The 13,943-nt window shown below is 46.2% G+C and overlaps 1 protein-coding gene across 1 annotated transcript in view; it reads right to left on the bottom strand.

Annotated features, from left to right (window-relative positions):
* The window catches only part of Dock2 (dedicator of cytokinesis 2), a 406,997-nt gene that overhangs the window by 313,390 nt on the left and 79,664 nt on the right, over window positions 1–13,943 (bottom strand). Inside the window, exon 23 of the mRNA XM_005334135.5 lies at window positions 1,175–1,283. Within this exon, the coding sequence (XP_005334192.2) occupies window positions 1,175–1,283 (109 nt within the window). The remainder of the gene's footprint in view (window positions 1–1,174; window positions 1,284–13,943) is intronic.

Below are 13,943 nucleotides of genomic sequence, written 5' to 3'. Positions count from 1 at the left end.
GGGCTGAGCTTCAGCTCCCTCATGTACAGAATGAACACTTATCACTGTCCCTGGTTGTGTGTCCATCCACCTGACAGATGTTCAACATCCGCTATATATTAGGACTGTTATAGATATTCAGTGATAAGCAAGACAGAGCCCTCCTACCATCCCCCCCCCCACACACAGGCTCCTACTATTTGTTAAACCAAAAGAAGCACTTAGCAAAGCAATTCCCCAACTTTGCTTCACATTAGAACAACCTGGGGAGCTTTTGAAAGTCCCCATGCCCTGGTTGCACTCCATACCAATTAAATTAGCAAGGCTGGTAGTGGAAACCAGGCATCAGAATTTATTAAACATCCCCAGGTGGTTCTAATGTACAAAGTTTGGTGCCCTTAGCGTCAGCAGCACACACCCTACACAGACTCTGCCTCCGTCTCTCCTCAGCGCCACTCTGGCTGAACACTTGCCTGATCCATTCTAAACAGAGCTGGGCAATCTCCCGCATAATATATATTTAAATTAGCAACTAAAAGAATAATGTCGATTTTTAAAATCAGGAGCAGCAACAATCTGCATTGATTAAATAAATGTGTCTGGGTTCCTTCCATCAGGAGGCATTGGGCAGCCCTCCACACCCAGCCCAATGCTCAGGAGTGGATTCTTGGAAGTCCCCCTGAAACAACCTCTGCATTCAGATTTATCTGCTCCGCTGCTTCCCAAGCACATGGCAGGCCTTCAAGGTTTCTCAGAGATGTACACAGTTTGCAGATGAGCATCCCGAACCCCCACATTCAACATCCCATTTCTCCAAATTACCCCTTGTCTATAAAACAGACTCTTTAATCCTGAAGGGGATTGAGAATTAAGTCGGAGTCCCACCTTAATAGGAAACTGCCACTTTTCTGTTCTCCCACTAGAGCAGACCAAGTTTGATTGACTTCCCTCCAGATAACACAAGCTGGGGAGCTATTTTAAAAGGAGGCCCTGCTACAGTCATGGGAAACAAAAAGGGCATCTGCTTCCTCCTGCCCCAGGAGACCTATCAGCAATGCAGCCAGCCCAGCCTTCAATTAACACCAGGCTGCATATTTAAGCCCCAAAGAAGTCATTATCTCAGCATGTGGTTATTTATTGGATGACCAAGGGAAAAGACAGAGATTTCTCTTTTTCTTTTGTAGTGTGAACCGACCTGCAAAAGGATGGTGGTTTTATGTTGACTTTTCATCAGGTTGTTGATGGATTCAAAGAGCCGCCTCATGGATTCTTCAAACTCCATCTGTTCTTTGCCTTCATAAAGCCTGAAAGAAGACACATTTGGGTTATTTCTCAAGCCAACAGGCAACATCTTTGAAAGAGTGCACCAGCTACAACCTTCATTTAAAATTTAAAAGAAAAAGGGTCAGGAGATGCAGACTTCAAGGGAAAGGAGGTGTTCTGTGCTGCTGCATGCATAATTCACTCAAGAGGGACCCTCCCACCGAACAGGATCCCTCCACCTGGCAGTACACAGGAGACTCCAAGGAGGGAATGCTGAGCTAAGAGGACATGGATAATGTCACCCTTCTGCAAGAATCAGAGGGGAGGCTGTGGTCATCAGATTTTCAAAGTACCCTGGAAACATCAAGAAGAAATATTTTCAAATCCACCACCCCTCCCACTTCGCCACAGCCTGCATGGCCAGCAGGCCCCACAATCTACTCAGGGGCCTCCTGTACCCTTATTTCAGGAGGACACTTATTCTGGCCTCTTTCTCCTCTCATTACAAAGATCCTACATTTTTATCATAAAAAAACATAACAGAAATGCATAGTTTAGAAACTGAAAATTCTCATTAACCCAAGCAAAAAAGTCAGCTCTGTCAGTATTTTGATGTGCATCCTTCCAGAGGTTTCCAGTGCCTCCTGAGGTACACATGTGATGGTGCCTGGAAGCCATCCTCTCCTAGAGAATCAGGTCCCCAAGTCTCAACACCCATCCCCCACCTCAGGAGTATTGCTCAGCCCCGGGCTTCTCCAAACAAGCTTTATCACCAACCGTGAAATATCCACAGCCTAATCTGCAGCATCCAGTGTGAAATGCACAGAGGAGGACTCCTGTCGCCAGCTCAGATATAGAGTCTCTCCTGTCACAGCCTGACATGTCAAAAACTTGTCGGCGCCTGGGCTTTGGTAAAGGTGCTTTGCTCAGATAAAGCACTGACAGGCTTAACAGGTGTGTTTGCTTCTTGAAGCCCAGAGCTGGACCAGCAAGGCCACCTCGCTGCCATCTCTGCACAATGCCCGCCCCACCCCTCCCCCTTCTTTCCTCTGTTTCCTTTCTCGGCTCTAATTGTGTCTCCTGTTTATCATCGTCAATGTGGGTCACTCTCGCTGTGGGAATCAGCGACTTCATTGCCAGCCACTTCTCTCCTCTTTCTCTCTGGCCATCCGGAATATCCTCCTGGAGTAGGAAGCTAATGGGAAGCCAGAGCTGGTTCTCCCAATCAGTTCCAGGGAGCTGGCAATTGCCGTTGACCTTCTAGGAATCTAGGTCAAGGTCACAGAGAGGCCCTGTGCCTTGGGCATCTTCATTCTCTTCTCCAAGGCTTGCCCTTCTCTCTCCCTGCTCCTCTTCACACCACTCATTTCTGGACCTTCTCCTGGGGCCACAGATACCTGCTGTAGAGTGTGGACTGCAGGGAAAGTCAGCTCTGGGTGAAGACCTCCACTGCCCTGCAGGAACAGAGCACCTTGTCAACAACCGCAAACGTCATGGAGAGCAGCTGTGCCCAGCACTCTGGGATTCCATTAGGCCATCTCCCTCCTCACAGCCCTGCCACCAAGCAGCCCCATCATCCTGCCCACTTGGCAGAGGGTGGGGCTTCAGGAGCAGGGCCTGGCCCCCCAGCCAGAATCAGAGTCAGGATGCAAGCGTGGACGTCCAGCTCTGGAGCCCAGAGCTCCATGTCCACCACCTCTCTCATTTTCCTGTGCCTCAGTTTCCCACCTGCGGTTTCAGTGGCCACAGGACTGGCAGAGGACTGCACAGTGGCTGGCTGAGCACAGAGCTAGGCCCCAGGGAGCACTAGCTGCTGTCCTGCGGCCAATTGTGAGAGGACTTTCCCTGCTGTCATCCCCACTCCACAGGTAAGAACACAGGAAATTCTCATGAGCTTGAAACCTGCTCAATCCCACCTGCTCTGGTCTGGATAGGATTCATCCCCCAAGGATTCAAGTTGGAATGTTGGATCCTGCAAGGTCAGTAGGTCACTGGAATGCACTCTTGGTAGTGATTAAGGTAGCTCTCTTAAGAGGACCAGTAATGGACCCAGCTATGTTCTGGCTTCTTGTCTCATATGAACTGTCCCTCTCACCTGTGCTCCAGCATGATGCCATCAGCCAGAGCCAAGTCAATGCCAGCACCATGGCCGTGACCCTCCAGAAACTATGAGCTCAGTACACTTCTTTTCTTTATAAAATTGCCTGGCCTTGGGTATTTCATTGTAGTAGCAGAAAACAAACTAATACATCATCTCAGTGGAAAAATGGCACCAGAGTCCCATTCTAACCTTGATCAAGCACAGAAGAAGACTGGATCTTAATTCAACGTAGTCATGTTGGCTTCCCCACAACTACTTTCTCTAGCCAATGGATAGTCCATCTCTCCAGAATTTTGCTTTGAAAACTGCTACTCTTTCCCCTACTGCAGCTACCTGAAACATTTAATAGACTATATCACAATGCATCCACTAAGTCACTGGTCTTAGTACTGAGCCTGACCACTGCCTCGGATCAGTATTTGACACCCAGACTTGGCTGCCCCAGTATCGAGATGCCAGTGGGCTCTTCAGTCAGGCATCCTCCTTGGTATACTGGTGTGTGTGGTAGAGGCCATTATGACCAGGTAATCTTCAACTGCCTGCCCCACCAACAGGGATGGTCACTAGTGACACTTTTCTGCTAAAAGACAGCCCCATCCACCCATCAACTGAATGGCCTTTTGGTAGTTCTCTTTCTTTCTGTAAGTCGTCATTTTTAACAGAGAAACATAATAACGGGCTGTTGGGAGTCATCTCACTGGTAGATCTCCAGGGCTCATGTTCAGGGACTGCTGTGGTTCTTACTCATGCGGTATCTGATGACCACTTTTTGGCTTTTATGAGCTGCACAGATTCCTTACAACAAACTGCACTCTAATTAAACTAGTGCTGGTTGGTTTCTCTGCAGCCCTCCTCTAGTCAGAACTGCATAGAGTGGAACAAATTTCTTCCTGCTGCTTCCTGGGGTGGGGTTTGAAACCAAGAGTTCTCGAGAAGTCCAGAGAGTACTTTGTCCATGCTCTCATTGGACAGATGGAGAGTCAGAGGACCAGAGCGGGGAAGTGACTTGGCATCGCCATCTTTTAAAGATTTGACTAAGGTGGGAAGGAAGAGAGGACCTCAGACTCTATTAAAGAGTAGGCCAACACTCTCCATTGATTTCCAACTAAATTGAATTTTGTTTTCATCCACAAGAGAGATGGGATTCGCTCTAGGTCAGACCGTCCGTAGGGGATAGCTTGGACTGGAACTCAGCATTCTTCTCCTTCTACGCTTCTATTGGATCCTGAGGGCTCTGACCCCACCGGGGATTAATCCACTGATGGCTGACTGACCACTGAAGGCAGTGGAGACTGCAGGAGGGGGGACCTGGTTAGAAGGGGTAGGTCACTGGGGGTGTGCCTGGGAAGGGGATCTCCTGTCCCTGGCTCCCTTTCCTGTTTCCTGCTGTGCTTCTTTCCTCCACCACGCCCTTCCGCCATGATGCTCTGCCTCACCTGAGCCCCCAGCAATGGAGCCAGCTGATCATGGGCACAGACCTCAGAAACCATGGGCCAAAATAAATCTTTCCTTTTTAAAGTTGTTCATGTCAGGTATTTTGGTCACAGAATTGAAAAGCAAACTAACACAACTGCTGAGCCTAGAAGTGATCATCGTGGCAAATGCTCTAATCTGAGTGTAAATAAATAGAAGGGATATTTTGAGTAGTAAATGTGGCTAAGGCAAGAAACACACAGGGGTTTGAGATTATATGGAAGAAACAGCCTGCTGAGATGGGGGCAACTGGGCATTCCAGGGCCTCCTGAGAAGCTTGCAAAGATAAATACAGCCTCATCTATTTGCAGCACTTTAAATGTGGCCTTGAAGTCAAGGGCACAGATGCTGCTCCAGGGTCCTTTTTTTAGCACCTGGTCTCTGTTACAGCTTCAGGAGAGAAACGTTGTTTTCTAGCCTAGAACACTTAGAAAGGTACTCAACAATCCAGCTGATTCTGCCAGGGAACAAATTATGGAAGGGCTCCAAGGTCCTGTCCACAAGGAAAACTGAAACAACCTGCAAGGCGCTGTTCTGGGGCCAAGAGCCCCATTACAGCCAGGCTCCCAGGGCTGGGATAAATACAGTGAGGCTCAGCCACAGGTGATTCATTAAGGAGACACAGTGCCCAGCTGAGCACTCGCCCAGTGCAAACGCAGCCCCATATGGTGCACACGGTGCTCTCTTCCACCTGCTTCGTGTAAGTACTTTGAACCTTGGCCTAAAACTGAGATAGCCAACCTGAGCCCGCAGCCCAAGGGAGAGGAATCCAACCAAAGCTACTCGGGCTGTGAGGCACGCTGGCAGGTTCGCTGTAGTATCCAGAGGTGAAGTGGGCCCCATTTTGTTTTCTAAATCACAGTCACAGCCAGCTCCTCTAAGTGACCCTTACAGGCATCCCTCTGACTGTTGTCTTGCCTCTTGGAGGTAAAATAGAAACTTAGACTCTCTGGGTTCCAAATCCTGCCTTGCCACATACGGGGAGAGTGCAGGGAGCAAACCTTGGCTGAAACACAATCTCTTTAAGGGTCAGTTTCCTCAATGAGTAAAATGATGCCTTCCCTGTAGTTTTTCCAAAAATCAAATGTAAGTAGAGCGCCACTCATCCAAAAATGGGATCAGAGGTGTTTCAGCTTGGGATTTTTTTCCTGGATTTTGGGATTTTTACACTTTTTACATAATCTTAGTGACAGGACCGGAGCCCAAATATGAAACTCATTTATGAGACTCATAGGTATCTATACAAATATACTGAAGGTCACTTTATCTGACACTTTTGGTAATTCTGCTCATAAGACAAATTTTCATGGTGTGGAATTTTCCACTTGTGGAGCCATGATATTCAAAAAGTTTCAGATTTTGGAGCACTCCAGATTTCAGACTTTTGGATTAGGGACACTCATCCCATAAATGTCATGTAAAGCGATTGGCACAGTGTCTAGCCCATGCAGACAGCAACCCAATACATGTAGGCTATTCTTACATCACCTGCAATTTCTCTTCTGAATACATCACAGTTTTGGTTCCTGAGCCATAGAAGCCCCAGGGAGAGAGATGGGCATCTTCACAAAGACCACCACCTAGTGAGAACTTAGCATGTGCCATCCAGCGAGGGGCGAGCCCACGGGTGGATCATTGATTACTGCATGCAGATGAAACAAATCAGAACAGGTAGACATCATGGCCAAGCACTGCCAAGGGTCAGGCGCTGTGCTAGTTCTCCATCCACATGGACTGGCCCTTTCCACGGGGGCTAGCACCTATACTTTGCATATGCAAAAGAGAAAATACAGTTTAAAGAGGAGATCTTTAGAGGAACGCAATGCCCCCCCCTGCCACCACCACTACAGCTTGTCCTCCCTGCCTCCTTCCTCCCTCCCCAGCAGCCCCGGAGGTGCCCTGCAGCCTCAGCCCTTGGCCCAGACCCCCCTGCCTCCCTCACCCAGTCCCATCTTTGCCTAAATTTGCTCTTGGAGAGATATGCACTTGACTCGTTTCACAGGAGCCTGGGAGCGAGACCAAATTAATTGAAAACTTTTTAAAATGAAAAATCTGTTTTAAATGATTCCAGGATCTTTTCTAGAACTGAGCAAAGTATTCAGTTCCCAGCACACCGCTTTGTTACTTTGCAACCCCTTCATGCCCCAAAATGGGATGCCACGTACTCAGTGGATACCACAGAAGGGAGGCCACCTACCTAGTGAATTCCCTCAGGTGACCGATACACACTGCACACTCCTTCAATTCAGACCATCATGGAGGCCAAGACATCCCTATCACAAAACTTCATCTTCAGCAACAACTTTGTTATGGTTTAGATATGTGTCCCCAAAAAACTCACGTGCGAAACAATGCAGAAAGGTTTAGGATGAAATGATTGGTTTGAAAGCCTTAATCTGATAAGTGCATTAATTCCCTGAAAAGGGATCAGCTGCGTGGTGACTGTAGGTGAGTAGGGTGTAGCTGGAGGAGGTGGACGCTGGGGCATGCCTTTGGAGTATATATTTTGTCTTTGTTGAGCAGAGATCTCTCTCTGCTTCCTGGTGTGATGTCTTGAGTTGCTTTCCCCGGCCACACCCTCCTGCCATGATATTCAGCCTCATCTCAAACCCCAAGGAAAAGAGGTGGCTGCTATGAACTGAGACCTCTGAAACCTGAGCACCAGATAGACTTTTCCTCCTCTAATTGTTCTGATTGGGTCTTTTGGGCACAGCAGTGAGAAAGCTGACTAAAACCTCTGAACTGCTTTCTCCATCAGAGTGTCAACTCCAAGCACACAGGGAACGAGGCTATCTCTATCATAATGTCCCTCTGTCCATCGACGGGCCTGGAATATCGAAAGTGAGTTACAAACACGTGTCAGCAGATGGAAAACCACTGAGTAAGCGAATCTCAGCAGCCTCAATGTGGCTGCACAGAAAAGTCCTAGGAATCCAGAACGCATTGGCGTGGGCTCATGTTAAGGGCACCCATAGATCTCAAGGATGATATGAGCAATCACTATGATTACCTTTTCCACTAAGACAACTGCTGCCAACAGCTGCTATTATTAAGCATTTACTATTCTGAGTGCTGCGTCCATATTTATTTCTTTGATCCGTACTGCAACCCCATCATGTAGGTGTTATTACCATGAAGTGAATAAGGACACGGAGGTACAGTTAGATGGCATCATTTGTCCAAAGTCACTCAACTCATAAATGGCAAAACCAGAAGTTCAGGCCATGAGTGTCTCTGCCTCCCACCTTCTCCCCTTAACCACTAAGCAGCATCCCCTCCAGGGGAGAGGGTTCAGTGGCAGCCAGCTAGGAGCTGGAGCAGGTGGGGGATGGGCAGCACTGGGTGTCCAGGGGAGGACAGAGGGAAGCTGGCTGACTGGTTGGAACCTTTCCTTACTCAAGCTCTAAATCCAAGGTGACTGGGCTGATGTTCCCACCCAGGAGTCAAGCATTTGCTTTATTTGAGAAGGTGTAAATTACTGACTTACAAAAAGAACCACTGAGCTGTTCCTGGTTTGAGAAGAGCGATTACCCTGGGAAAGTCACAATACTTCAAGACCAGAGCCAGGAAGTCAAGTGCACTTTCTGCCTTTCTTTCCCATTGTTCCTCTCTCCAATCTCTCTGTCTCTCTCTCTTCACCTGGCACTGAGCATAATTTGTAGCCGAACCAGTGGCCGAGTCGGTCTGAAAATCATTCTTGTGCTTACTGATCTTGCTTATAGAGAGAAACCCTGCAGTGCGGTCAGCAGGTATATTTCTGTCATAGTGATAGGGCTAGAAAAGGCTTGAGAAGAGGGTCCCTGTCTGATCTGCCTCTTCCCTGTATGGTCACTGTCACCCACCGTCCCCCCCACCCCTTCCCCTGTGCCAAGGTTTATGAACCTGAAATAGAAGTTGCAGATGGAGACGTGAAATTTTGGTGCAATGAGGTTGTGCTTAGCTTTCTTGATCAACAAAGGCCAGAGAAGATTTCTTTGAAAGGATAACAAAATTGAAATGTGAGGAGTTATTTTGTCGGAAGACAAAGTAGGGAAGCTCTTTCTGGAAGGGAAGCAGTAAAGGAGGCTTAGGATGACCTTAATGTTGCCAGTCAAGCAGCCCCTGTGGCCGGAGCGCCTTGCAGTGGTGGTATTTCATTGAACACCCCCAGTGGGCAGTAGGCAGGGCCCAGACAGGAGCCAGTCCTCTGTCAATGACAAAAGGGTTTGTACTGAGCTGTTACTTTTCCAGAGGGTGACATTTAAGGAGCCACCAGCCCTTAGGGCAAACTGCAAAGAATTTTCACTAGAGTCTTTCTTCCTGCTGTAAATAATCCCGGGGAAGAAGGATTTGTGGTTGAGGGGAAAGAAAACAAATTCTGCATCATGAGGGAAATCCTGCTTTGAAAACTGTCTCGAATAAAGGCATAGAAATTAACGTAATCACAGAAGAAAAACTGCCTTAGGTGGATGCCTAAACCACCTGAATTAAAAAAAAAAAAAAGTAGAAGTTAGCAATATGGAAGAGAGGAAAGAAAATCCATCTAAAACATCCACTTTACTTTTAAATTATGGCGACCCTATGTAATAAATTCACAGTAAGTAGGTAATAAGACGTAGGCAAAGCCTCGGAGAGAACTCTTCGTTATGAATCGAGTGTGACGGGCGCCCCGTGCCATCCTTCATTCCACTGAGAGCTGCAGACTTTCTGTCATTTGGCTAAAGGACCCAAGTAGCATAATTCTGTGCCTAAGTAAATTTCTCCATTAGCATGAAAAATGGCATTTGGGGCTTTCTTTCTCTGATATAATTAGAAATTGAATGTTCTCAAAACAATGTTCCTAAGGATAAAAACACATGCACATACCCCTCCATGCTTCTGTTAAGAGAAAAATAAATTGCCTTGACCACTTAAAAGGAGAGCAAATATCTATTGGAGTCCTTTCTAAATTTTTCTGTATGGAATACTTTGTTGAAAAATTTGGGTTCCAAGAAGAAACTGGGTTTTCATTGCATCTCTTTCATTTCATCCTCTAGTTCTTTAATAACCCAAGAGGTTTCCATGATAAATGATAGCAAAAGATAAAGTTGCAGAATGATTATATACATACACACACAAATTGTAAAATCTGGCAATCTATATATTAAGTTGATGATAGAAAAATCCTTTGGAAAAGGGACTGTGTGCGAGAGTCCCATTAGACAATTTTATGTTATCTTCTGATTTTTTAAACAAATGAATGTTATATTTAATTTTTTAAAGCAAGGCCTGCTCTTGGGGGTGAGTGCATCTCTCCCTTCAGCCCATATCAGGACAATCCTCTCCATAGCCTGTCCTGTGTCCTCTCATTCTCACCCAGGAAACCAGGCTAAAAGGAGACCCATCACAAGGTCACATCCCAGGAGGCAGCTTCCCTCTCCAGTATGGAGTAGAGATGCTCATTCTCAACTCCCTCCTGGTTTCCTGCATAGACTGCAGCTAGAGAGACAATTGCCTAAGAATGTCAAGTTATTGTTATTCTAAACTGTGGTCGTGCCAAGAGCACCTGAACTTTGTCCTTTGAGTCCAGGGTTTCTGAAGAGGATAATTAACCCCAGGCTTCCTGCTCTGTTCCACTGGGAGCCCTGACATTTGGTGTGTGTAAATAGAATTTTTAACATTTTCTTTCCTAATGGTGCCAGTTTCTAAAATACCTGTGCCTTAAAACTCTTTGTTTTGAAATCTGAGAATATCCAAGAAGGTACTGAATTCAAACACCCTTGGCTTTCCATCACTGGAGACCTCTGTAGAGAAAGCTGGAGGGCAGAGGGCCAGAGGAGCCCATGGCAGAGGGCAATGTAGCAGACCAGGATAGTCTGAGCTGCAGGGCTGAGCTCTAGACCAGAGCCAGCAATAGTCAAAATTGTAATCTCCAGTAGGTCATTCAACTCTAGTCTCCAGTTCTCCCATCTCCACTTAACTACTTAACATTGAGATAAGCCTTCAGGAGTGTGTGTGTGTGTGTGTGTGTGTGTGTGTGTGTGAGTGTACACATGGGCATGGTATATATGCATGGTACAGGGGATCTAAACTAGGGCAAGGCATGGGCTCTACCACTAAGTAACACTATAACCTAACTCCTTCAGGATTCCAACTGGCTTTACTGTCAAGGAGCCAAGATGGCATCTGCAAGTTCAATCCTTAGTACCAAAAAAAAAAAAAAAAAAAAGAAGAAGAAGAAGAACCAAGATGTGACAATCACCCTCCAGAATTTCCAAGCAGAGCATATAGACCCAGAGGCACCCAATTCAGAGCTTGGAGTAAGAAGGAATGGATCTTGAAGAGTGCAAATGTCATTCAGTTATGGAGCCCATTAATTCACTCTCTCAAAGCCACTTTCTCCTCCCCTGCTTCAGGACCTCCACTGTCACCCAAACCTCCATTGCCTGTCACCTTTAAGATTCTGAATCAATCTCCCCTCTCTCGTGCCCATCCCCTGACAATCCATTTTCTACAGAAACACAATTGTGATCATCCCATTTTCCATTTACAATCCTGTAGCAGCTCCTCATTGCCCTGAAGACCGTGGCCACTTGCCATGGCCCCACATTCAAGGCTCTTCAAGGTCTGTCCTTTCTTGCACCTCTAGGTGATCTCCAGCCACTCTGTCCCTGGGCCTCTGCATGCCGGCCACTCTGGCCTTTTTGCAGTTCACCTGGGTCATGCTCCCTCTGTCAGGGAGCTCTCTGTGGCTTTATTTTCACCTTCTACCCCTCCTCCTCACAAGCCAACACCTACTCATGGTTCAGGCCAGGGCTTAGATGGCACTCTCCCAGAAAAGCTCCCTGGGCCCCTAGGAGCTGACCTTACTACCTGCTCTGGGGCTCATCGCTAACACCTCCCCTTGCCTTAACCACATGATCATCTGCTCAGTGACTCTCTTCTCAACTATACCAAGTAGTCCACGGAGACTAGGCCTGAGGTTGTCCAATTCATCATTGGATTTATAGCACCCTGCACAGTCAGTAAATATGCATCAGATAAGCACTGGATAGCTAGCGTTAGCAAAGCCAAACCCCCTACCACAAGGCAAATAGGTCAATTCATTTTGACATAGAAACTTGCATTATTTACTCAGATGCTTAAAAAAGAGGAACCAAGCTTCAATGGCAGTTTGCACAGGACAGGTATGGAGGGTGTCGCTGCTGAACATAAGGAAGAAAAAATACTGTGGGCGGAAAGAGCAAGTCTTTGAAAGTGGAGAAATGCCCACATGTGACAAGCTGCTTACCATCATTGGGTTTGCAGGCCCTGAGATTATCTCTGAGCTAGCCCCAGGATACATTCCACCTGCCCTGCAGATGCCCCACAGATGCCTTCCCAAGTGGACAGGGTGTGGGGGTGGCCAAAGCCCAGGCTCAGAAAAGCTGAGCATGCACTGTAGGCAGCAGACGCAGGCTGCAGGACATGCCAGGGCCAGGTCCTTGTGTTGACTTCTAGGATTTAGGAGAGGCCACATTCTAATTTTGCTGCATTGAGGGAGGTACTAGATTTCATATTAAATCACATCAGAGGAGGAAATGCTGAAAAAAGAAGAGGGATTCTCTCCCAAGCAGGTGAGCTTTAAAATCATGGACTGTGGTTCAGTCATCAGACCCTGCTGACCCAGCGGTGCATAGCTGGCCTGAATCCAAATGAGCTGAGCAGTCGAGTCACCTCACCTATAAGGGATGAAGGAAAGAAAAAAAACAACAATAGTGGACTCTAAATTCCAGGACAGGGCAGCTTTGACTTAGCTAAGTAGTTGTGCTTGGGGTTTCCTTAAGAGTATTATTCAACAACAGTATTATTCATTATTCAACAAAAATTTGTTGGACATCTACTGTGTGCTGATCAATGTGCTATAAAGAGAAGTAAAAGTGGACCCCCAAACATATAAAACAGCAACTGTGACATGTACTTCAAGGACAAATTTTGTGGGCAATGAAAACATAAAATAGAGACTTAGCCATAAAATAAAAGGGTAGGTTCCTCGAAGAAATGACACTTGAAATGACACAGGAAAGGTGAGGAAGAAGAAAAGTGGAGAAAAGGGAGAGGGAAGGATGGTCCAGGGCTCAGGAACAGCAGGTGCGTGGCCCTGAAGGACAGAATAAGATCTGAAGGCCTTCATTTCTAACAGCAAGCTGGACAAGAACCCTGGAAAACCTCTCCATGGAAGAGCTACCAAAGATGGGTTTAAAAACCAATCACTGAATTGTCAAGATAGTAAGAATCCACGTGAGACAGACAACACCGAGTCGGACTGTGGTACTGCTGAACAGTAAAGCCAACTTTACCTCAAAGGCATCTGCCGAAGCCTAGCGTCCTGACACTTCCATGTTGATGTCTACTGAAGGACAAAAAGAGTGAGCCCTGCTTCCTGGAGACCCTAGCATTAAGCTGGCTTCTGGGTTTGTCACCCCTTCTTTGTAAGGGTAGTTGAGGGGTAGACTCATTACACAAATGTCCTTAGTACTGGGTGGGGAATGTGGACACATCTGCACTGGGAATGCATAGCCACAAGCCAGTCTTCTCCTGCACTTTGTTTTGTTTGTTTGTTTATTTGTTTTTCCAAAGTCATGTTCTTTGCTGCATCGACAAGAGACAAAGAGAAATTAACTTAAATAGATCTCTGCTTTATTCTGCCTTCAAGTGAAAGGCAGAAACTCTGATTTTCTTTGGAGGTAAATAAAAATTTAATTCAAGACATACACATACACATGCACACACAAATACACAGTTACCAACTGATAAAGGAAAATTGGCTTTAAAAAATATGGGCTGCAGATGTAGCTCGGGGGTAGAGCACTTACCTAGCATGAGGCCCTGGGTTGGACAACCAGCATTGAAGTAATAACAAAACCAAGAAAAGCAAAGGAAGCAAAGCTCTAAAACAGATACAGCAGATTCAGACCCACAAATGTTTCCTATTGCAATTCTACAACCAAGAAGATAAGATCAACATAATTAATATATTTCAAAATCCCAAAATAGTGCTTGAAAATATAATCAAGAAATAAAAAAATTAAAAAATGATAAAGTAGTTTTGAAAAGGAACTAAATGAACTTCTGAAAATTTATAATTATCAAAATTAAAAACTCAATGATTTAAACAGCATATTAGACA

Source organism: Ictidomys tridecemlineatus, chromosome 1 (genome assembly GCF_052094955.1).
Source record: "Ictidomys tridecemlineatus isolate mIctTri1 chromosome 1, mIctTri1.hap1, whole genome shotgun sequence".
Lineage (NCBI taxonomy): Eukaryota > Metazoa > Chordata > Mammalia > Rodentia > Sciuridae > Ictidomys > Ictidomys tridecemlineatus.
The sequence above is the reverse complement of the archived record's forward strand: the minus strand, read 5'-3'. Positions and strand labels throughout refer to the sequence as shown.